Source organism: Ictalurus furcatus, chromosome 5 (assembly GCF_023375685.1).
Source record: "Ictalurus furcatus strain D&B chromosome 5, Billie_1.0, whole genome shotgun sequence".
NCBI classification, from domain to species: Eukaryota; Metazoa; Chordata; class Actinopteri; order Siluriformes; family Ictaluridae; genus Ictalurus; species Ictalurus furcatus.
The window spans coordinates 24,945,540-24,971,772 of NC_071259.1; the positions used below are offsets into that span (position 1 = coordinate 24,945,540).

Sequence of the window (26,233 nt, forward strand, 5' to 3'; positions counted from 1 at the left end):
GCACCCTTTGTGATACCTCCCTTTGCCAAGATAACAGTTCTGAGTCTTCTAGTGCATGATGAGATAGCAGAACACATGGCAAGGGATCTGAGACCATTCCTCCATACAGAATCTCTCCAGATCCTTCAAATTTTGAGATCCACGCTGGTGGACTCTCCTCTTCAGTTCACCCCACAGGTCTTCTATGGGTTTCAAGTCAGGGGACTGGGATGGACATGGCAGGACCTTGATTTTGTGTTCAGTAAACCATTTGTGTGTTGATTTTGATGTATGTTTTGGTTCATTGTCCTGCTTGAAGATCCAACCACGACCCATTTGAACCTTTGTGGCATTCTAACATTTCTTGAATTTGTTTTTGGATGAGAGTAGAGGCTTTTTTCTTGAACCCTTCCAAACAGCTTGTGGTGATGTAGGTGACTTCAGATTGTAGTTTTGGAGAATTTCTGACCCCAAGACACAACCAACTTCTGCAATTCTCCAGCTGTGATCCTCTGAGATTTTTTGGCCACTAGAGCCATCCCCTTCACAGTGCGTTGAGACAATATAGACACACGTCCGATTCCAGGTTGATTCATAACATTTCCAGTTGACTGGAACTTCTTGTGGAAATGGAAATGGGCATGTTCAATGCTTGTACTATTTTCTATTTATTATTATTATTATTATTATTATTATTATTATTATTATTATTATTTATCTATATTTTCCTATGTAAAAGCAGAGCAGTGGGGTTGACAGGCTATACTTCATAGAGGTAATGTGAGATAGAAAGGCTGAGCAATAAAAAGATGGATTAAAAAAATTAAGGGACAACACACTGAGGAAGAATGTAAGCTGACCTTGAAGAAAAGCTTCATTATTTGACATGGGAATAGAGAGTTTTATTTATTTATTTATTTACTTACTTAGTTACTTACTTACTTACTTACTATAAACAAAAATTTGGCTGCCTTCTTTTCATTGGCTATGATTTTGAAAAGACCAGGATTTATGGAAAGAAAAATGTTCATAACTGGTTTTAAGGATTCAGCCAGGGGGTTCTTTTAGTTTGAAGAGGACCATCCTTAACCTGCACCTGCAAAAACATTGCTCAAACTTGTTATTACATGAGTACAGCTGTGTTCTGTTGTTCTGGTTTTTTTTTTTATTCTCTTTTTTTTTTTTGACCAAGGCCTCAAGGCTGATTACGAATCATTGATAGAACTCCATCCACTTTTGGTTGAACAACCTAATGACCATTATAAAGAACAACAAGAAAAAGTACAACCACCCAAATTACCAAACATACACATTCACTGTGTCTTCTTTTAATAAACTCTGATCTTTTACTAGGGTGTATGGAGATGTTGTTCATCAATTAAATATGACCTTGTATCTTTTTTTTTTTTAATTAAAAACTGGAACAAAATGTCTTTGATGTGTGGAACTTATTATAACCGAATGCTTATAAACATTCTAAGAATTCTGTGCTGGTATTCTGAATTCCAGTCATGCCTGGAGGCGCGCGCGCGTGTGTGTGGCAACGTGGAAAGGGAGGAACCTGTTCCTAAACTATATATTCCTATATATCATAGGCGATGAGCTATCTAGAGTGTATCAGTGCGTAGAGATCAGATCTCCAAAGGATCGGTGCAGACTGATATTTCAGTTTCGACGCGAATCCTTTTAACCCTGTTCCTCTTATCTCTACAAGCGCTATTCCGCAATACTCCTCTACGACCCAACCTCTAGGTAAACAATAGAGCTCCATACAGAAAGCTTATTTGTGTAAACGAACAGTTAGTTTCACCGCGATAATCAATGTTTCCCACGCTGATCCCACTCAAGTGCCCCGGGTCGAACCTGTAACCTTTATATGCGTGTATCCCGACAGCATGCTTCACCATTTATTACGCGCGAGGAGTTAACGAGTAATCCAAGAGTTAATCTTCTCCCACGGTGCTAAAAAAAAAATCAACAAAGAAAGCGTGATAAAAAGTGGAGAAGGATCATCGGTGGCGTGAAGACTACGGACTGAGAGGTCGGTTGAAGAAAAGGAGGGGGAAAAAAACACTGCTTTCTCGCGCTATGGACTTGTTGAAGTTTGCCAAGAAACTCTGGTACGTCCGTAAGCAGCTGGTTCTCCTCATCACACCAGGCTTACTGCTTCCGCTGCTCTTCCTTGTGCCAGAAAAGGTAGGACTCTCACTTTCAACCATCACAGCAGACTTGCAGTAGATGTCACTGCTCCGGTTTTTAGACCGGTTTTTTTTTTAGAGATCACGAGTCCGTGCTTGCCGGTGTGGCCTTGCAGCTTCCTTGGGGAGTCGCACAGTCGACGGCCCAATATGACAAATGATGGGAACAACATTACAAAAAAGTCCTCTCCAAAAGTCTGACAGCACTAGGGAAAATGCTTCCGTTTTTTTTCTCTTTTTTTTTTCCTTTCAATTTAACACAAAGGTTTTCATTACAAATGAGATTATCAGCAATAACTTGAGTGAAAAATAGAATCTTAGAAATATTGACATACATTTCAGAATTCCTTAGTATTTGGTAAGTCCTCGTTTTATTTATTTATTTATTTATTTATTTATTTTTTGCCTTAATGACAGTGTGCGCTCCAGCTGGCACAGACGCCACAAGTTTCTGTAAAAACTGTTGAATCAGAATGAGCTTCATTAGAAGGTATAAGCCTTACCGAAAATCTGACATTTTGTTCAAACCGGTTAACATGGTCAATATCACATATTTGCGTACACTTATATACTGACCTAGAAAATGTGCAAAATCTGGAATACTGAATAGTCAAGATGTTGCACATTTTCCTTTTTTTTGATGGCTTAGTGATTAGTATGTTTTCTGCACCACTTATCCTTACTGGGTCACAGGGAACCTGGAGCCTGTCCCAGGGAGCATGGGCACAAAGCTGGGGACACACTGGATGGGGTGCCAATCCATCACAGGGTACAATCACACACATTCATCCACTACGGACACTTTGGACATGCCAATCAGCCTACAATGTATGTCTTTGGAGTGGGGGAGGAAACCGGAATACCCGGAGGAAACCCCTGAAGCACGGAGAGAACATACAAGCTCCGCACACACAAGGCCATCTTGGGAATCGAACCCTCAAGCGTGGAGATGTGAGGCGAACATTAATTAGTATCAGAAATTGTGACATTCCTTACCTTAGCTAATAAAGTCTACTTAATAGTTATCTATGGGAGTGGTTGTTCATTGTCACAGCCCTTTTTGAGTGCTAGGTCTTTTAAAATACGTTGCGAATGTAGCCGTTGGTGTCTACATAGATTACTTTAAAACTGTTTTAATAAAAACAAGCTTTCCCTTAGTAACAACAATATTTCTGTCAATCAGTCAAGCACAGTTTATGGTATTTAAATAACAGAGGAGAATTACCATAACTTACAATTATAGATAAAATATATATATATTTTTTAATCGTAATGTGTTCAGAAAACACATTCAGGCATGATGTATATCACCTGAGAGTACTTACAGATCTCCTATGAAAATCATTCAACATCGCAAAGGTTTTTTTTTGTTGTTGTTGATAATTTGTGATGTTTGTATCCAGGAAAGTTACACCATGTTACACTCGCGATGTTTCATGCAGGGTATAGTGAAGTCACTCAGTTAATATCTATTGCAGCCACATTATCATAACAGTAAAATAACCGATATGGCCTTCTGAATCCTTCTTTTTGATTGGATCAAAAATAGACTAAAGAGTTATCTTGTAATATTCTTGTAATAAAAAGTTAACAGATCTTGGGATGTTTGATGTTTGGTACATGTGCAAAGCAGTAAATGTGATGCTTCATAACTCATGTTTGAGTATAGATTTTATCTTTTGAATCATATGCCGTTATGTCTGATGGTAATGACAGTGTAAGGGTGGGAGTGTTCTTCAAAATTCCTTTTTCTGGAATTTTACACTCATGTCACAGTCTGGCTGCGTTTTTTATTTTTAGACTCTTTTTCCATATGATAATATGTCACTAGGATTTGTTGCAGGTCAGCATGTGACTAGTAATATGTAATATGTGATCAGTAATATGTGACATATGAGTGACAAGTGAGAAAAGTACATACTATTGCACCTTTAACTCACACACACTCACACGCACACACACACACACACACACACACCATATGATAATGGTAAGATGTTTTGCCTGTGTGAAAGAGAATAATCGTCAACATGCATATATGAGGTATAAATGTGAAGTCAATCAAATGAGAGAAGTCAAATATGTGAACACATTCATACTGACTCACGCTGTGAAGAAATCTCTTGTATTCTGTCAGTCAAATATACTGTATCTCAAATGATGCTCAAATGATTTTTATATGCCAAATGGAGATGCACTGAATACACTGTACATTCATATATGTATCCATCATCATTCTTCATGTATGGTGACTCACAGTTTCTGACTTCTTATTGAGCTTTATAGTTTGACCCTGAGCTAAGGTCACTATTTGTGTGGAGTTTTGTATGTTCTTGTGTCCATGTGGGTTTGCTCCGGTCTCCCTGGCCTCCTCCCATCTCCCAAAAACATGCCAGCAGGTGTACTGGTTACACTAAATTACCCCTAGGTGTAAATAAGTGTGTGTGAATGAACATGTCAATGCGTGTGCATAGTGCCCTGTGATGGACTTGATGGTGTCCATCACAGCTGGGTGTCTGCAGTCATCCATAGGTCTAAAGGAGACTAAATCGATACTAAATTGATGTCTGTGAAATTACTCTACAGCAAAAGGAAGAGGGACGAGACTTATATAATTGTGGAAGCCCACTGTGGAATACACCATCCATTTATTAAAGTAAGATATGAGACCATACTATGCATGCTCGGGCCCAAGCACAATGGATATGGGGTTCTGTTGAGAGGTTACACTTGGACCATGGATGCAAATCACTTAGAGAGAACTGATCATGCAGAATGGGGTCCTCCACTGCCATGCCAAATTAGGGTTTTACAACACGGCCCACATACTCACATTTTTAGACAGACTACACAACATCGTCACAGCAGAAGACCAATGGGATGCAGAGCAGATCAGATACATTGTTATCTTGGACAATTGTGTATCTCTATCTGAGACTTTGTGTATCATTTCACCGTTCCACCGAATTACTCTGGTCCAAAACTGGATTCATCAGCATCCACAATCTTCACTCCAAGGTTTACGATCTCCAGCCCTATGTCAGGATACCCCTCGTTCAAGCGATGGAGGAAGCCTGCGACTAATTGATGCAGGGTCTGTTCAAGGATGGATTCACCATTCAAGAAGATTCTTCCCTCACTGTCTTGCGAGAGAGGACAAAGCCTATGATGTGGACAAAGTGCTATGGCCAGATCCAGCTAGACGAAGAGATGATGCTTAGGTTTTTTTGTCTCCACAAATGTTTGTGCTGTGTTTATGCACTGTATTCTATTTAGAACATGTTCTATTCTGATTTTCAGTGCTAAATGCAACCTTTGGAAATGCATAAATATTTTCATCAGTGATCTTGTGTGTTGTGTTTGGCCAACAATATCTCTGAAAAAATCTAACCTATATCATTAGAAAAGGAGAAATGTTGAAAGGGTTTTAGAGTGAGCACAGCAGTGTGTAAATGGTTCAAACAGAATCAGATCGTATGAACCATGTGTGCGCCATACGTTGTCAAAATCGGGGTTTTATAAATTATTATATAGTTTTGAATTAAGTGTTTTGAAAATCTGAGGTGTTCTGCTACTTGTGTGTGTGTTTGTATGAATTGTGTGTAGTTTTTTGACAAAATAGGCGCTGTTTTCAAAATCGTGCTTAAGCAATCGAAAAAAAAAACTGTAATGTGAGTCCAGGAGGTTTAGAGGTGAATTATTGAACTCAGTGTGAGTTTGACCCTACATGAGCCCAAGTGGAATGCACAAGGTTTGAACAAATAGAATTGTTCATCTTAGCTGTATTTCATGTCATCTAACACTGTTAAATGTCGAGTGAGTGAACTTAAAATTTTATCATTTTTCTTGGTGTGTCTGAGAAAGCATATATTGTACCTTGAAAGGTCCTGAAGAAACCAGCTTGTTTTATGGATGTCCCATGACATGAAATAAACTCTAACAAGAAAAAGTTAAAATATGGATGTGTCACTAACAGTGCTATGTGAAATAAAACACGTTGAGATGTGATTTTATTAGAAATGAATCACACCACCGCAGCATTGATTAATTTCTTATAACAGCATACACTGTTGTGTATTATTCCTTACATCAGGGATTCACAAACTTTTCCAGGGCAAGGCCCCCCAAATGGCATTAACATTTAACCGAGGCCCCCCTTTTGCAAGATGTCTTTAAAACACATTAAAAATACAGACTTCTGAATATATCCCCCTTTTTTTATTATTAATAATTGCATCTTACATCTTTACATTACATTACATTAGGAATTGATTGTGTGTGTGTGTGTGTGTGTGTGTGTGTGTGTGTGGTTGTCTGAGAGTGAGAAAGAGAAAATCATGTATTTATCTATTTTTCACACCAAATTGTTGAGGCCCCCCGGGCGCCCCCTGGCGGCCCCCAAGGGGGCCGCGGCCCCCACTTTGAAAACCACTGCCTTACATAACAGCTTCTATTGGACAGTAGTTCCAGCTGCAAGGTTTATATTCATGTGCTTGTTCTGATATTTAATCCTTTCAATAGTAATGAATTACAGAGGGACTTGTAAGGTAGACATCATTATAGAAAGACAAAAACTGTGTAGTTGTTCATATGGTGAAGTTTTCCATGGGGATGTGTATTTTTCAGATCTGGAAGGAATGTCTACTGTTAGTGCTTTGTAACATAGTGAAAGATGTAACTTTAAGTTTTCTGACATGTTAAATCTTCATGCTGGAGGGCTTTGTAGTTTCTCTGTAACATAACAAGCTTTATTAACTTAGAGTTAGATAGAGAGAGGGAAAGAGAGAGAATGAGAGAGAGAGAGGTTTAACAAAAACTATTGTTTCAATTTACAATCATACATTACAAGTTATCAAAATAATTTAGTTATGCAACCTAAATTTTTTTTAAAAGTTTTATCTTATCTACACAGCAAATATCCATCTATCATCTACCCATTCATGCATCCACCCAGCATATCAATTGACTCTATCCATCCATCCACCCATCCATATTTAACTATTTATCGACCAAATTCTTATTGTCTGACCCTCTTTTCTCTTCCCTGCAGGAGGGTAAATGTCTATATGTGGTGCTCTTGATGGCAGTATACTGGTGTACAGAAGCTCTCCCACTTGCTGTTACTGCCCTGCTACCAATCTGCCTCTTCCCCACCATGGGTATTCTACCCTCCAAGAAGGTCTGTCCTCAATACTTCCTAGAGACAAACTTCCTCTTCCTGAGCGGCCTAGTAATGGCAACTGCAATCGAGGAGTGTGGCTTGCACAGACGTATCGCCCTCAGAGTGCTCAAGATTGTTGGAGTGAAACCAGCCTGGTAAGAATTACAGTCTAATAATAAAATATAATCACACATAATAGTCATTTACTAATAAGTGGTATATATAAGCATTTTATATTCTCTCACTTTAGTCATATACAATTTTCTGTATAGTGTAATTCTACATTCAGGCTATGTATATAGCTTCAGTAAGTCACACAGGACAGGAACAGTACAAGAATATGTCAAGTGAAAAGCAAGCAAGGGGTCAATTTGCTGGCGCTTAACATGGTTATATAAGAAACACTATGACCAGAGATTATTTGGCATTACTGTAGCAGGAGAGCAGAACAGGTCATAATGAACCGTGGTCAGCATACACTGAAGAAATTCCAACATAATAAAACCATCCTAAATGATGTAGTTCATAGTTCATTAACTCTTAAAATATCAGGAAACATTTATTTTTAGATCCACTGACAAAGTGAGAATTTTTTTCCCCCTTTATATTGCTAGTACAAGAAGGATCTCCTTACAGTATGTGGAATGTTTGCCAATTCAGTTATTATCTGTGAATATATTTAAACATTATAACCACTGACCATTTATTATTTGGAATTTTTAGATGTTTGATTTCTGTTCACAACTATTGAACAATTTCTGTTCTGGCATTTGGTGGCCACTCGAGCTTCTATATCAGTCTTAGGACACCTTAGGATGTAAAGATATATTGACCTTCGACATGTGCCGGTGGTGGCGTTATTCAAAGCCGTGATATATTTGATGCATTTGAAATGGCAATATTTCAAGAAGAATCTGTAGACTTGTGATGTCCCCATATATCAGTGTTACACGTTTAAACAGAAGCCTACAGGCCCATTGTGATTTTGGTCGATTTTAGGGAACAAACTTATCTGCAGCACAGAATATTTATCAAAGGTGGCACATTCTGATTGTAAACAGTTCATGAACAATGTAGCAACTTTCAAATTCCTTGACCAGTTAGGGGAAATGGAGATCTAGCGATCTGGTGACTGGAGCTACGTGTTCAGCGAAGGTCAGCTTTATGCAAATGAGTGCATTTTGCCAGTCAGACGAGTGCCTCACAAAGAACAAGACTTGAATTCGCCATAAACAAATCCATGTTAATCCACTGAAAGGGGTATTGAAATGCCCACCTGAAGCAGACAGATCATGTAGCATCATGTGGTAAATTATCAAGTGAACACATACTGTGACTCATTTCTTTCCAACATCTTGCAAAGACTGTAATATTTGGTCATGATGTTTCTGGATGTTTATGGGATCTTACATGACTAGGACATGTGTTTTATTCATCAGACTTCTTGTTAGATGTGGGTGGATGATAACCAGTAGGCAAGTCTGCAATCATCCATGTTAAGCTCATTTGTATGTCAAATTAAAGGCAAAAACTGTGGCTCTGTTATGCTATGGCAGGATTTTCTGGAATGGTTTGAATGTTCTACTTGAGAATAAGTACAAAGCACTTCTGACATATCACCCTTATCCTATGATGAGACTTTTCTATCCTGATGGGAGTGGGCTCATTCCAGGATGACCTCACCCCAATCCACAGGATATAAAGGCTCACTGAATGGTCTGATGAGGATGAAAATTATGTAAATCAAATGATATGACCTTCATAGTCACCAGATCTCAGCCCACCACCTATGGGAGATTTCAAAGCTTGCATCACTTCAATGCCAAGGTGCATTGAAGCTGGCAGCATGTGGAGGCCCAGTGCCTTACTAAAACACTTTATATTGGTTTTTCTTTTAATTTGTTACCCATCTGTAGAATGACTCGAGCCTATGCAAAAGAGCTGGCAGTGGTCTTTCTTGTACTGTTTATATGAATCTACAGAACATGTACCTGTGGAACTACACATTCTCTGTGATTTCTGGCCCTGTGTCTCACATTGGAAGTCTTCCATTGTTTTTGTTTTCTTGCTGATATTAAACGACAGCTAATACTCCAGTGCGAGATGAAGTCCCTCCAGCATTCAGTGTCTAAACACTGCCAAGGTGGAGTGAACAAGTTATGCTAATGGCTTGAGGTGCTGTTATAGTGGAAGTTCCATTGTGGCTGTAATGTCAGCACAACATGTGAAAAGTCCCACAGGATGCAAGTCCAACATAGAGGAACTGCATCTAGTTTGCAGTCATGTGGCCTGGTTGTGTAATGTAACATTTACAAAAAACCTCCAACTCACATGTTATTACCACTGCACACAGTTAGACGTTATATTTCTGTGTACATGCACAGACAGTGAATCCATTCAGTGTGAACCAGGAGTGTCACTTTTCAGTCAGATTTCTGTAAAATACAGTGAGATGGCTTATGGTTATCACAGAAAACTTTTGTTTATCTGGAACTATTTAGTCAATTATGAGGAGTATAACAGCAAAGTCTTCAAAAAATACAAACAAAAAAAACCCCCAAGAATTTAATGTGCAATTTGTATATTGACCATGTTCTCTGTTACTAATCTGGGCCCCACAGCACAAAAATAAACAGTAGCATTAGCATTACATTGAACATTCTTTTTACACTGAACTTCTTTTTACTGAGACTTCCTGGCTGTCCTTGATGGTCTCTGTATTAATTGTGATAATTGTGCATGGTGACGTTTGCAGTAAAATCATTTTGAATAGCATTGTAGTGATTTGTATATTTGTATAGCATTTTTGAAGGTCATCCATTTCCCAAAGGAAAGGTTCAGGTACTAATTGCTAAAGATGAACTTGTCATGTCTAATACCCTGGTACTCTAATACCCTGGTACAAAACACCTCTAACATATCAATGATCCACCACAAGATTTTTCTTTCTTTTTTTTTTTTTTTTTTGGGGGGGGTCCTTGCATATAGTTGTCATTTGTCACCAATTTTAATGGTATGCCTGCCCCAAAAATTTGATTTTAGCCTCATATGATCAAGCAGAAGTAGCTTTATATCCTGAGGTTTAACATATAGACTTCCTTCTTCAGTTTAGACTACAGGTTTTTAAGTAGGGTTCATATTCAAAGAGCATCATTGTAAAACATTTTTGTGTCGATTTAAGAGTGTGTTTATCTCAGCATCTTGTTGAAAGTCCTATCTATGACCAAGTCTGAACCTCCTGTTAACCCTAGGCAACTAGGTTTTGTCATGCAATATTCCAGCGTTCATAATTCCATCTTTATAAGAGCCCCACAACTACTAGCCACCACCATGATATCAAGTGATTTCTCTTCTATGTAGCCAGTTTTGTCACCAAACATGCTGATGGTGCTCATACCCAAAAAATTACATTTTGTGGGTTGTTTTGTAGAAAGACTTTTTTTTTTTTATCCCACCTTACTAACAGTCCATGTCACTATGGAGGTGGCATCCAGCAACTTTGTTCTTTGATTTATCTTTGATCAGTGAGTCAGCAGTGTAACTCTATTAGATTGTGCAGCTGTGTTGGCCTCCCCTGCCAAATCACCAGTAAACAGGTGTGTCTTTTTCTTCAGGTTGATTTTGGGGATGATGATCACGTCCTCTTCCCTGTCCATGTGGTTAAGTAACTCTGCTACAACAGCCATGATGCTGCCCATTGCTAATGCCATTCTGGAAAGCCTGTTTGGAGACCTGGAATCACTTAAGGAGAGGTGCAAGATCACAGATGACCCTGAGGGTATGCAAGAGAGTAAATAATTAATTATCATTAATTATTTGTACAAATATCAGTTGCCACAAATCACCTATAATAACTTAACTAACAAGTTAGGACAAAAATATTGACGTATTAAAATATCTGAAGGTTTGAAGTTCTTCAGTATTAGCTTAGTCTTAGTTTTAATATGAGAGAAAGTAAACACAACCACCTCACCAAACCTAGAACTTTAAGAGAGAGAATAAAAGAGAGAGGCTGTCAAGGGAACTGCTGTAAGTGATAGCAAGAGCTAACTCATTGTTCCAGAACATTAAAAGTAACTATAAATGGATAAAATGTCATTGGATGATATTTCTTATTTGATAAACCATTGTAATCGTTGACATATTGCTGTAGTATAAGAGAATAATACACATCAGGACATGCTATTATTGGCTTTACATTCGGTCATATCACACCACACCATTGTTGAGGATTATTTTTGCCTAACAGCTGTTTTATTCCTTGCTAAAAGATTCTAGTTTGATGTGTCAGTCCATTATGTAATTACCCTGAAAATCCAACCAAGTCTTTTCAAAGGATGTACTCACTTTGACATAAAGATGATGACGACAGCAGATTTAATAGACTTGTTTTTTGCTGTATGTTATACAGTATATAAACGTTATAAAGTATATAAACACTTAGGCTCTCCCGTTCAATATTCTTCCCACGCTAAGCTATAATTATCTCATTGTAACTGTAACATGTAATGACTGTTAAAATAATGTTTCCAGGTGCACTGTTTCATATTAAAAAAAAGTTAATCATACACATTCTTACACAAATACACATAATGACACTCTTAACACTCAACACACTGCAGTCCTAAGCTAAATGGTCATATAATTTTTAAATTGTGTCTCGTCTCTGCCCAAAAAGATCACTGACTTACGTCAAGCAGCATAACGTCACTCTTTAAGCACACAACATTGAGAAAAAACTAAACCACATTTGAGAATGTACAAGGATACAGAAGTTATTTTCTGAATGCTGTTGAAGTGTTTCAGATATGACTCTGATAGTAACAACTGTTTTCTTCCTCTGCAGCCCAGTCTGAGGTGAAGCTGCATGTACTGCTACCTGAAAAACACACTCTGACTGCAGTTGACAGGTGAAGGACTAAAGAATAGTGCTGCAAACCTGCGACAGATATTAAACAGTTTACCTGCTTTAATCTAACAGATGGGTTTACTCATTGAGAGTTGAGCTTCATCAGTCTAATACCATGAAGTCTAGACAAGTCAGGATGACTAGATAATAATATAAAAATTGATGACTAAGATGTCAAGATGTATTTGCATGAAGATGGCAAATCATCACTAAATGTTAAGTCATGAAATGTAATCAGTAATTGTGGCTAAAGTGTAACTTGGTTGCAAAAGTCACTAGTGAGTGATTTGATCCTTGCCTTAGAAAATCTCATTCACTTCTGACACAAATCTGATCATGAGACATCAAGAATCAGTCTGTCCTACAACCATCTGTGGCCAGGAGCCAAAGGAGCAAAATTGTTCATGTCTCTGGGTGAAGGGATGATATACTGTCAGTCCTCTATCAATTACAGAGACAATATACAATAGCGGACGTCTGAGAGGTCATGTTTGCGGAAGAGTGTGGATAACGCTCTTACCGGTTGGTAGTTGTTGTATGATAGGGGAGATTTGGTGAGTGGGTGGGAACTGGCAGGTGACCAACCTTGAGAGAAAAATGGGTGGTGGGACGGGGACGGGGACGAATCTGTCTGTGCTAACTCTATGCTAACATCATAGGGCTGACGGAATAGAGAAGATAGAGCAGAAGAGTCAGGAGGAGGCCAGGAAAGAGGCAGAATACCAGTTGAAAGTGTGGAAAGGATTTCTCATCTGTATCCCCTATGCAGCCAGCATCGGGGGAACGGCCACTCTCACTGGAACCGCACCCAACCTCATTTTCATCGGACAGCTGAAGAGGTTAGTGTGAGAAGACTTATACTGGACTGCAGCATCAACACAACAACCAATACAACAAAACACACTTATTGCCCAACAACATTTACTGTCCACATTTACTGTCCAACAAAGAGGATTTTTCCAAAATTGAACAGAACACCAATCATATAATCAGAATCAGTCATTGCAATATAAAATACTATAATGGAAAAGCCTTCATGTGAGTCCCTAACACTGAACACTTTAATTTAACAACACCTCATTCAGTTATCAACCCTTTATTAGGCAATTCTGAGTCAATCTACTGAATGACCTTTTTTATGAACTCAGTTTGAGACAGTTGATTCATCTTGATCAGATGATTCTGAATATATAGATGTGTTTGGGTCAAATTTATTTACAAATCAGAAGCTCAGCAAGGTCAAGGGGAAAGGCATACTTTTCCAGTAATACTTAAGCAGGAAGCATTACATAATATGCAAAGTTAGACAGGTTATGAAATATTCTCCACATATGGTTTTGAACCAGTCACAAGATTAGAGGATGACGCAAAACCTAATTTCTTACCTGTGTGCTAGGCTAGGTAGCTAATTCAGCTTATTTTCATGATGAACAATAACACTTTAATTGCTATGGTGTCCGTTTGTAATAAACAAACCAGTGAGAACAGGACAATGCAAATCAAGGTTCAGATACAGAAATCCCACTCAAGCTGACCTTTGGCAAGTACAATCATCTAGTCTGCTAGCTATGTTAGCTAATGTTAGTGATATTAGGTTTACAAATATATGGTTTAAAATGATGTTAAATACTGTGAGGAAGAAAGACATCTCTAATTGTTCATTAAGCAAATGGTGAGTAGTTCTATTTCAGCATTCATACTGTTATTTAGCTGGCTTTTTACGAAATTGTAATTGACTCACAGTGCCACCTATCGAAATGACAAAGTCCAGAGAGAACTTTTACCTTGTTCTTGAGTAACAATGTTGGAAAAAGCTCAAGAAGACTGAATAACTTCTTAAGCTATCCCTAGAGATTATTAACCTTAGCACCTCTTTGGTGAGTAATCATGGACGCGCTGACATGATCAACATGCTTTTTTATATCCAACAATAAATAACTTGGCTTACTGTTTTCCCTATCTGTGCAGAAATTAAACCAGTTCATGTTGGCGTTTTAGAATGAAATGTTAGCTGCCCATTTCAAAGGTGTCATTCCCAAACCCATGTTTTTATGCATTTTTTTTATTATGCATGAGAAAATTAAATTGGCAGTTATTCTAAAAAGAAAAAGTATAAATATTGAAAATAAATTATACTGTGGGTGAGGTAGAAAACATAAATCGATAAATGTTTTATGATTTTTTTTTTTTTTCCCTGAAAAATGATAATGCAGATGGTGGCCCAGACCCTTCGGATTATGGCAGCATGTTGCACCCCATTTAGAATCTGCTAGCCAATTATTTATATATTTTCTTTTAAGAAAAACATGTTTGGAACATAGTACAAAGTTATCACATGTACATGCAGACAGTTTTCGTTTTTCTCAACTGCTTGCACAATCAAGGCAAAATTGCAAAGGCAAAATTGCAAACTAGCGAATTTGCACTTCCATAATTTACAATGGAACTGCGTGGGAACAGTTCAGTATTGTACAGCAATGGAAAAGGATGAGGAAGAGACGTAAAAAACACAAATGAAATTGTCTTTGCTTATAACAGTTTCTCTATTTATTATATTTAATTTTATTGCATTTAAATTTAGATTAATTTTATTATATTTTACGTATTCACTTAATCTAGGGTTATCAAGTAACCACATAAACGTCGAAGCAAAATGATTAAGCGTATATTCTGTTTTAGTGAAAATAAGCTAAACAAAGCTGAAAGATAGAATGAAACCTTCATTTAAATCACAGTACACAGTTTAGATTAATATTCTACATTATACATCTGATGTTTAAGATAGTATTCCTAAATTTTAAGAATCATAAATTCTAATACTTTCCAGCTTAAAATTGAGTCAGTAAGCGATTTAATGTGAATTATTTGTCAATAAATGAAACCGAACCATTTTGCAGTTATTTCCCAGAGTGTGACTTGATCAACTTTGGCTCATGGTTCATCTTCGCTTTCCCACTAATGTTCATCTTCCTTCTCGTCTCATGGATCTGGATTGCCTTCTTGTATGGAGGAATTACCACAAGGTACAATCAACCCCAAATGACCACACACAAATTCATGAATGCTCATTCTGTGTTTGTCTGAGCTGAATGCAATAATGTATTCCATTTATTATTTATTATATATTTATTGTGTCACTCTGTGTGTGTGTGTGTGTGTGTGTGTATGTGTGTGTGTATGTGTGTGTGTGTGCATGCATGCATGCGCATGTTTATGTATTTAGATTGTGTATAAACAAACGCAATGACCGTGCAGCTGCTGAAGCCAAGGCCAATGCGGTCATTGATGAAGACTACAAAAAGCTGGGACCTATGACGTAAGAATGCATGCTGGGATATTCTAAATAGATTCAGACACTGTTGATTTTTTTTTTTTTTTTTTTGGCTTAGGGATACACTATAGGCCAAAAATATGGAAGCTAACAGTAATTGTAAAATATTTGCCTATTTAGCTATTCATTCATACACACCCTGATCAGTTAATTACACCTTCTGAGCTGAATATAAAAGGAAAAAACAAAGAATCCGTTGTATGATGTTGCTGCCAACATTAAAATTAAGTCCATTACTTGCTGAAATTATATTTTTGGAGTTGCTTTCCAGTGTTTGGCCTCTAGTGTAGTTATTACTCTGTATTACACTATAAAGTGCTTTAATATCAAGCAACTGGTACCTCAAGCTGGCAGTATACTTCAAACAATTAAAAAAAAAAAAGGTTTAGACTCAAAAAGACATCTTTTGAGTAAGTTCATACACCACATTGTGAACAAGCTTCCAAATAGAACTCCCAAACACAGCATCTCTTGTTCTGAGACCATCCCCTGCAATTGACCTAAATATTTAGAGGTGCCAATATTTTTGGTTTAGTTGTGTAATTAATTTTTTTTGACCCCTTGTTACAACGATATGGCAGTCACCTGAAAACTAGGCTTTTTCTGCTTTTTCAAACAAAGTAGTGGTTACACCAAATACATAAAAAATACCTTCAGCACAAATGCCATTTCACTGAAACAGAAAGGACATGAAATGCATTTGCTTCTGGTAGTGGTTCCTTTGTGCTGACTTTATCTATGTGAACTTTGACCTTTGAGTCAATAGAAAACAAGGTGGACTGTGGTGTCTTTGGGACAGTGCATTCTTTTTGAACATACCACCAGCTTTATCTGTATTGTAATCTTCTGTGGTCTGTTTCTGAAAACAGGATTTGTGAGTTAACCAAATCAAGTAGCTGGAAATTCTTGACAATGCAGATTTTTCTGTTGCAGATGCAAGGATTAGATGAAGTCCAGTTCATTTACCTAGACAGTTGAAACTAGCCTGAGAAATGGCAGGTTAGATTGAGTTGAACCCAGCCATGTCTGCAATTTAAAAGGCGAAAAAGATCCGATCATGGTTCCTTTCATTGAACATCTTATGTTGTGTTTTTTTTGTTAGTGGCAGCTTTATTTTTCTTTGTTCCTCTGGGACATAAAAAGATGTCATTAATATAAGCATTTGTAAAGGTACTTATACTATTTGTATAATTAACCATTGTTAGTGTCCTGAAAGTGATAGAGAAACATTGTTGCAGGTTCCCCATATAACTGAATACAAATACATTATTTGGAATGAACAGATAATGTGTTGTAAATGGATACAATTACAGATATCAATAGTAGGCTCCTTTTTTTGTTGTTGTTTATTTATTTATTTATAAAGCTTGCCAGAAAGGTTCAAAGGTTTGCAACACAGCATAAAATTCACAAGAGTGGGAGGTCTTTAGTTTCATGCAAAAGTAAAAAAAAAAAAAAGCTCACAGGACAAAAAAAGACTGTGTTTTTTTACATGAATGTGCAATGCAGTTACAAGACCCTTAGTAACTGCACGGTCAGGATCGGGAGATTATATTTTGGGAATTAAAGCTAACTAACTTTGTTATATCACAAACAAAATAACAACATTGCAAGCAAGATTTATATATATATATACACACACACATATGTATGTATATATATTTGGCAGCTCTGCTACCATTGGTGTGTGAGTGTGTGTGTGAATGAGACACAGTGTAAAGCGCTTTGGATAAAAGCGCTATATAAGTGCACCATTTACCATTTATATATGTATGTATATATAACAGTCCCTCATACATCTTTAGTTGAGACCAATTATGTACTAGTATACAAATATGTATTAGTGATGAAAGTGAGGTTGAGGAACAACCTCAAAGTCAGAATTCACAGACCATGCCACCAGTGCTGGCATTTCTACTTTTTGTAAAAAAGTGTTTTTAATTATTTCCAGGGACATAGTGTTAGGGTTCATATTATAAAAACAAAACAAAAACCTTCTGCTTTAGGCCATGCCCATGGGTTTATATCTGAATACAGATACGGATATTTGGAGCACTAAAGATTCAGATTCAGAGAGAGGCATTACACCACTGCCACTGAGGGTAAACAAAGGTAGGTATGACCTTTTTTTTCTAATAATGTAGAGCTTCACACATCAATAGCATGTCAGTTTGTTTTAAATAAACAGCCTATGTCTGGATCACAGCCAGCTCTTCAGGCTGAAAGATGGTGGTGGGAACGCATTGCTACTTACAGTTGCTGCAAAGTAAAACTGAGAAATCCTTTTTAATCTCTAATATGCAAATAAATAGTTACTGTACCTCTATGATGTGTTTTTTTGTATTGTAATTCACTTGAATATTTTGCCAATTTAATCAAAAATACAATATGTATTCATCATCGCACCCATGAGTTTATATGACCTCACTTTGACTCAAATTAAATGCTAACTAGACTACGCAAATGTGAAATTTTACATATTGACTTGTTTTGTCTTCTCATCATATTTTCTTTTGCCACTTTCAATCTATAGATTTTCACATTTTCAATGTTATTGGCTGTTTTCAAAATTGTCCATGAACATGTATGAACCTGATGCAAACTATACTGGATTAAGTTAGCTAATTATAATTTCTTATTTGAAACCATAAACTCTGTAGGCTGTAATTTGGGTAAATTAGCTCAAGATGAGGTTAGATTTTTTTCAAGCCCTCTTTCTGGAATAGACCCCTGTATTTCTATTTGTGGTTGTGCAAATGTCATACCATCATATCATTCATTGTATTACATGTTGCTTAGTGATGTTGCTGTAGAACAAGCCCATCATTTTTTGGATTTGATATATCTTTCTTTCCTCCCCAGTTTTGCAGAGAAATCCATCTCCTTCTTCTTCATCCTATTTGCTATCCTCCTGTTCACCAGAGACCCGAAATTTGTCAGAGGCTGGTCCGTATTCTTCAGTAAAGAGTAAGACAGAATCTAAATGCTAGGGCTGAAAATAGAAGTCTATTTTGCAAACATATTAACTATATAATTAGCTATTTGATATGAAAGTTCAAATCTCACACAGTGAATTTCAATATCCATAGTCATTGATAAAGGTCACAAGCAACACATGAAAAACTCAGCAATATTTTATTTTCCATAAATTATTTTGTATTTAAATCATTTCCTTCTTTTAACTTATCCATCTTTTAGATGTGTTATGTCTTTTAAGTGGCAAAATGACTTTTTTTATTATGGCATATTATGGTGCGCTTCCACTTTTTAAAATCATTGTATTTCCAGTCGCAAGTTCACATTTAATGTTACCCAGAGCTGTTTTGATTAACATATTAGAAAGATTGAAAGATTTTTAGAATTATAATTATTATAATTATTATGGTACATTTTATATAAAAGAGATAATGAGTGAACATGCTGTAATAAGAAAAAACATCACCTATGATAGATTAGAGGCAGTTCATGGTTCTTCTGTTTTGGGAACTTGCTATGACTAAACCTGGGAAAATCAGCTGAAACTTCATGTAGCAAGATGACTGGAAATTGACCACATTTCGATATCATGGAGAAAGGATCTGAGAATAGTTCACAGAGTGTGTCAATCACCTATCACCTCATCGCCTTACTTTCTCTTCTCCCCAACACACTAATGAACAGAGACAGGGAGGTGCAGGGGTCCAGCTCTCATATAGTTTCCAATAAACTGGCCTTTCTCTGACAGCAGGGTGTCGGTCCACACTCACTTTGCCTGATTTACCATAAGAGAAGACTCAGGGCAGAGACAAAGAGAAGAAAACAAAAATGAGAAAGTTTCAGGCTCTTCACTATATACATTGCCTTGAATAAATATTTTGTAGTGTAAAAACCTAGAACTGAAATGGACTAGTTGGGAATATTAGCCAAAAATCTATACAAAATAGGCCATAATATTAATTTTACAGATCAATCTATAAAATTATTCACAAATAAGAAAAGTAAAAGTTGTATTTGCATAAGTATTAAACACCCTTGGTATGAAACCCTTAAATTAGAATCCTGAACTTGTTTTCATTGCTCCTTGGGTTTTGTGGTGCTAACAAACTTGGGGGTCTTCCAGGTACAGGTGTATTTATATTGAGATCACATGACACTGTAATTGCACACAGGCTCACTCCATTCTACTAATTATGTGGCATATGATTGCACCATAACAAATTTAGGGGTTTCATAGCAGTGGGGGTGAATACAATATGCAATCACAAATTGTACTTTTTTTATTTGTAAATAATTTTGTAAACTATATTGATTTCCGGACTGCAATATCATGGGTTTATTGTGTAGATCCATTACATATATAACACAACATAAAAGCTATTATATTAGTTACAGTTTATAATGCAAAGGCTTTGAATTTATTTTCATGTTCGCAAACACCATCTCTAGACTTCCTCATTGCTAGACGTTCATGTTTTTACAGGCCTTTTATATTTGCTCTTGTATTTGTCACAAAGAATGTGGTTGTGGCTCAGTTGTTAGAGCGGATTGTCCACTAACCATAGGGTTGATTCCTGGCCCACATGTCTCCACATGCCGAAGGGTCCTTTGGCAAGACACTGAAGTTGCTCCCGATGGCAAGTTAGCGCCTTACATGGTAGCTCTGCTGCCATTGGTGAGTGTGTATACTGTATATACAGTATATACTGTGACCCAGTGACCATAAATGTACCTTAATTAGTTTTAAAGATTTATTACATTCACTATTCCAAGTCATGATACATACTAAAAATGCAAAAGAAGTACAAATGTTCTGTCTTATTTACTTCAAGAGAACAAGAAGGAATTTTTGTTTATAGTGTGAGTGATAATAGGAACTTGATCTGTGGACATTCCACAAGAATGGATTACAAATATGATTTGCTGCCCTTCAAAAATTTTAATTGTTGGCAAATTGCTGTAGTATAAGAGGAATTAAACACAATGGGGCATATTGTTATAGGAAAATAATCACCTTTGCAACACCTCATCATTGAATATTTTCCTGTAACAGCATGCCTTGTGCTTTATTACTTAAAAAGGAAACAAAATAGTAGTGTAAATGGTTAACTTTGATATGCACTGATATATGCTACTATGACAAAAGATCAAGTCTATATATTTGATTTGAATAATATAAAATGTGTACTACAGCACTTCTAACAATTTGTATTCTAATTAGTTCTGAAAAACACATTAACAAGTAAAGATCCAAATGAGAAGTATAAAAGAAGCACGACTCAAGTAGACTAAGGTGATAAGCAACAATGTAGAGTATCGTCTTTTTTTGTCTGAGAACATAGGTATAAAGACATATTTTTATGAAAATGGGCATGTTGTTATTTAAACCCAGCATGAATGAAACCAGTGCATTTTAATTGTAAATAAATAGCCAAAAATGTGGAAAATCACAGACATGAATGATGATAGTGAGGGAAGGGAACAAAAGTGTCTCCACAGGAACATCAGCTGCATTAACACTGGAGCGCAGCATGTATACTGAGGTTAGCTAGAAGAAAAAGATTCAGGACAAAAGCACACTCTGATGATTACGATCCTTTCAGCTAATCTTGGGTATTTTGACCATTTCAGCACCTAATGTGAGTTACTAAATCTGTAACCTTAAACAAAGACCAGCCTCATCATCTATTCTTCAGGAAGATAGAGGGAAAAGGGTAGAAGAAATGGCACCAAAAGTGTTTCAGGTGATTTAATAATCAAGATGGACCCAAACAGGTCAGGTTTCCATTAATGTGCGGTGCTTATGAAACAGCCTGTGTGCTGAAGAGATAAATAAATAAATATATATATATATATATATATATATATATATATATATATATATATATATATATATCTCGAAAATAACATTATGTAAATTGTTTTTTACCCTTCTCTTTCTCTCTCTCTCTCTCTCTCTCTCTCTCTCTCTCTCTTTCTCTTATGGTTAAAGCTATGTGTCGGATGCTGTTACCGGAGTCATCATCATCTCCATCCTTTTCTTTTTCCCTTCCAAGTGTCCATCGCTGCGTTGGTGGCTGAACACTAGAGGTCAGAACATGAGCCAGACAAGCTCCAAGTAACCTTAGCCATAGCTTGAGTAAAACAGGCTTGTTTCCTAAAAGCATTGTAAAGTTAAGATCATCTTAACCCTTTCACCTTTTAGGGAATGTCCTCAAGACAAGGTAATTCTTGCTATCACTCACTGTTATAAACAGTCTCTGACACTGATGGTCCTCCCATAGATTCACAAATTGAACAGTACTGTGGTATATAAATAGTTAAGTGAATTTTCTCATCTAACTGGCCAGAAGGTGATTTTTGTTCTATAACTGCACAATTCTGACAGGAGTGTGCGTTTTAGTACAAATCACAGTGCTATACTAATGCAGATTTCTGAATGAATAAATTTGGGTTTGCTACAATACTTTCACAGCTTTGTTCTTGCCTCAGTGGAATGCTAACTGACAATCTAGCACAGTAGATTTAAGTTTCGAGGTTTTTCGATGTTCTTCCAGAGGTCTAGTTTGAGAGCAGCATTGGGAGCCACAGTAAATAAGATGTGGAATGTTAATGAGTTAGCTTATCATGTCCTGCCAAGGTCTCACACTGTAATGCCACTGTTCCTAACAGATTACAGTAATCTCACACAAAGGTGGCCCACTTCTTTATACATTTCATAATACTCTTCCAGTTTGGTATACTTTAAACTCGACCATTTTCCACCTTTATGCTGAGTTAGCTTTGAATTTTAAAACATTAAAGTAAATGTACCTTTTGTGCAGCAGTTTGAGAATTACATTTACATTCATGGCATTTGGCAGACACCCTTATACAGAGCGAGATCCATTTATCTAATTTATACAACTGAGCAGTTGAGGGTTAAGGGCCTTGCTCAAGGGCCCAGCAGTGGCAGCTTGGCAGGGCTGGGATTTGAACTCATGAGTCCAACATATTAACCACTGAGCTACCACTGAACTAAACATGTGACTGTTGTTATTTTCTTTACTCATTGAAAGTTTTGAGATTAACATGTATGGTTTAAATTGTAACTATTGTGACAAAGCAAAATGCAAAGTCCATTTCTTTTGAAGAATGTGAGTATGTTTAGTATGAAATAATCAGCGGATGTAGTGTGCTTCACTGCCAAACCAAATTGTTTGGAAAAGTGCCCATAAAAATGATGGCATTTAGAAAAGTGCCATAAAAAAATAGCTAAACTATTCCAGCATTTTGATTTTTTATCTGAATCCTTTCCCCCACCACTTTTGTTTACAGCCTCGAACACTCCTTATGTGCCTCTGTTGTCTTGGAAAAGAGTTCAAGAATGTGTACCATGGAACATTATCCTTCTGCTGGGTGGAGGCTTTGCAATGGCTAAAGGCTGTGAGGTATATTTACCTGTCTTTCCTGCTCTCATTCTGTCACACTGACTTACTAAGTAGTGACATGTTTTCTGTTCTCAAGCACTTTTTGTTTCAGCTACAAATGGCCAATTTAAAATGTTTAGTCCATAAAAGATTTTTCAAACAACTTGGCTTAAAAAAAAAATGAAAAAATAAAACATTTTTTTTTTTTTAATTTTATAAAATCAAAACAACACAGGACATTGCTTACTTAGTAATGAACAGAAAATTATTTAGACCTATAAGAACATGCAGGTGAGTGCATTCAATGAGTGCATTCATGTCAGGTCATGTACACTACCGTCAAAAGTTTAGACACACTCATTCTTTATTTTTATCATTATTTTTTCCACATTTTAAAATAATAATAAAGTCATCAAAACTCTGGAAAACCACAAATGGAACTATAGGAATTATGTTGTGATAAAAAATCCAAAATGAATCAAAATAATTTAGACACCCTTTTTGCCTAGAATTTCCAGAAATGTATTCTTGGCATTTTTTCAGCCGATTTCTTGAGGAATTTCCCTGAGATGCGTTTTAAACAATATTAAAGGAGTTCCCACCTACGCTGGACTCTTATTGGCTGCTTTTCGGAATAGTTTGCTCCAAGTCATCCATTTAATAAAATATATATATTTTTTTGTAACTAAAATGTTAGTATTATAATGAAAGAAATTAAAATGTTGGCACAATTATATTTTTGTCTACAACACTGATTTCAAACATTTAATCATAACCCTTCAGATCAAAAAGGTTTTTATGATCATTAGAAACATTTCAGTCAAGTTTTTTTTGACTGGTAGTCTATCTATTTTTCATTTCCAGTTCACTGATGCAAGCTCAGTTCTGTTTGTTTCCGTTTGTTCTTTGACAGGAATCTGGTCTGGCCGTGTGGATCGGAGGACATTTGCAGCCGTTAGTTAAGGTTCCTCCTCCGGTAGCTGTGATGCTCATCACAGCCTTCATTGCTTGCTTCACGGAGTTTGCCAGTAACACCGCCACCATCATCATCTTCCTTCCGGTCATTGCTGAACTGGTGAGTGACTGCATCATTGCCTAAAACCTACAGCAATTAACAAGTTCACTTCAGCGTACTTCAGAGCTGGAAGTGACAATTGTGTTTGAATGATACAATTCCAACAATAACCTTTTTAGTAAAATTACCTGTAAACATTTTCATAGCCAACACCAAACAAAAAATTCCCACCAGATTTACAACATTTTCAATGAAACTTATTTTTCCTTGTACCTACATTAAAAATGCCAATCACCTGTGACATAAGCAAATCTTACAGACAGCTATAATTGCCAAAATGATGACTGAACGTTTTAAGAGAGCCTCCTATCAGTGTGGAGTGCCATAATTTTTTCCAGTAATGCAGCTCAGCCATTGAATAGCTAGTCTAGTCTTATTTGTCTTCTTTTACGGATTGCTAAGTAACTCATATGAAATTACATATTTATTTTAACAACATTTTCACAAAATGCATGTGTAATTGAAATAAATAAGCCATTTTAAACTTGTGAATGTAATCCGTACATTAGAACTGCAAAAACACATGCTTATTACATGATCTGAAGTTAATTTGTGTGTGAAGTTAATACCTTTCATACCCTATATTTCTTGTGTGAATGCTCTTATGAATGATTTCCAAATAAATTCATTTATATCCAGCTTGATATCCAGCCCTTTTTGTGGCACTTGTAATAGAAGCAGCGGTCTTTCACCTGATATTTGTTGTTCACAGGCCATCCATGTGAAGGTGAACCCTCTGTACTTTATGATTCCAGCAACTGTAGGTTGCTCTTATGCCTTCATGCTTCCTGTTTCTACTCCACCCAATTCCATCGCATTTGCCTCTGGACACCTCATGGTCAAAGACATGGTGAGCAATGCAACAAAAGACTCATTGAGAAAATTAGATTCACAAATAACCAGTGGCATTTTGGCATCATGTTTCAATTGGTCATGCAGAAATATCATACTCTTATAGTGTATCTAAACGAACTCCAAACTGCAAGACCTTAATGATTTCTAAAGTTCTCAAGCTTCCATTATAGCAACAAACCCCTCTGGAGTTCTGTTGAGTTTTTCTTCTGGGTAAAATTAGTCAAATGTAAGAACAAGTTCTCCTACACAACTTCTTATCCAAGTCATTAAATGACACATATCCAAATTGGTCTTGGAACAGCTTAACAAAGCACTCTAAAGCACTAAAACTTCAAAACAGCATTGAAGTTCAAAACTTGACAAAGCACAGTAAAAAAAAACATCTCAAGAATTGGTTTTAATACTGTGAAATTACATTTCAATGAACTTGCATGCATATTGTAAGCTTCATAATTATAACAAAAACAACCATTTTCATAGGATTCTCATAAAAAAATTGCAAACCTAACACTAGAGCTTTTGTCATGCATTGTAGGTGAAATAAATAAAAATGTTTTTAAAGCAGCTTTGGAGAAATCCAGAAATCATATTTGCCAGAGTTTCTCTGCCTGTTTTCCTATTCTTTGGAAAGTCATTGCTGCTTTAGAAATCAATCTTTTTATATTGCTCTTTTTACAGGCAAAAACAGGAGTTATGATGAACATTCTGGGGATTATGTGTGTATCCCTGGCTATGAACACGTGGGGACTGCAAATGTTCAACTTAGACACCTACCCGGACTGGGCCAAACCACTAAACTCAACAGAACTTACAGTATCAGCACTTAACATTACTGGATAGACACATACACACACCAAACACTCATAAACACACAACAAACACTCATATACCCACAAAGTGGGACAAATTTATAGCTGCCAAAATGGGTTCTGTAATATACCATATATATATATATATATATATATATATATATATATATATATATATATATATACACACAATATTTAAATATCTGAGGTGAGATGAGATGTTGGAAAAGTGTTCATTGTTTTCATGTCCAGAGTGTAGAAGAGCTCTTTCTTGTTGTTTCCTATCTATGTTACTGCCATAGCAACAACTATCACTATTAACGAAGAAGGTCAAAATGAAGGCATAACTGCAAATGACTTTTAGATTTTTATCAGCAATTTCACTGGATCAGTATTCTCCCAGCTAACACAGAACATTATTAGAACTTTCAGTAAGCTTCCGGGAAGATTTCTGCAATGTTATCAAAACATTTATGGCAATAATGTTCCTTGTTAGACAAAAATAACAATATAGATACATCCGTATTTACT

General features: G+C 36.5%; 1 protein-coding gene across 2 annotated transcripts; it reads left to right on the forward strand.

Annotated features, from left to right (window-relative positions):
* The first annotated feature begins 752 nt into the window (after window positions 1-752).
* On the forward strand, window positions 753-25,820 carry slc13a3 (solute carrier family 13 member 3). Of its 2 annotated transcripts, XM_053625397.1 has the most exons (13): window positions 757-2,175; window positions 7,228-7,493; window positions 10,953-11,116; window positions 12,185-12,248; window positions 12,907-13,086; window positions 15,145-15,270; window positions 15,471-15,563; window positions 18,441-18,545; window positions 21,547-21,644; window positions 22,872-22,984; window positions 23,877-24,038; window positions 24,751-24,888; window positions 25,572-25,820. In XM_053625397.1, the coding sequence occupies exons 1-13, from the start codon at window positions 2,068-2,070 to the stop codon at window positions 25,731-25,733; spliced, it is 1,779 nt and encodes a 592-aa protein (XP_053481372.1). In that variant the 5' UTR covers window positions 757-2,067; the 3' UTR covers window positions 25,734-25,820. The 2 variants fall into 2 exon arrangements, with proteins under 2 accessions (XP_053481373.1, XP_053481372.1); XM_053625398.1 differs by lacking the exon at window positions 25,572-25,820 and having other exon boundaries at window positions 753-2,175; window positions 24,794-24,883.
* Window positions 25,821-26,233: the final 413 nt, after the last annotated feature.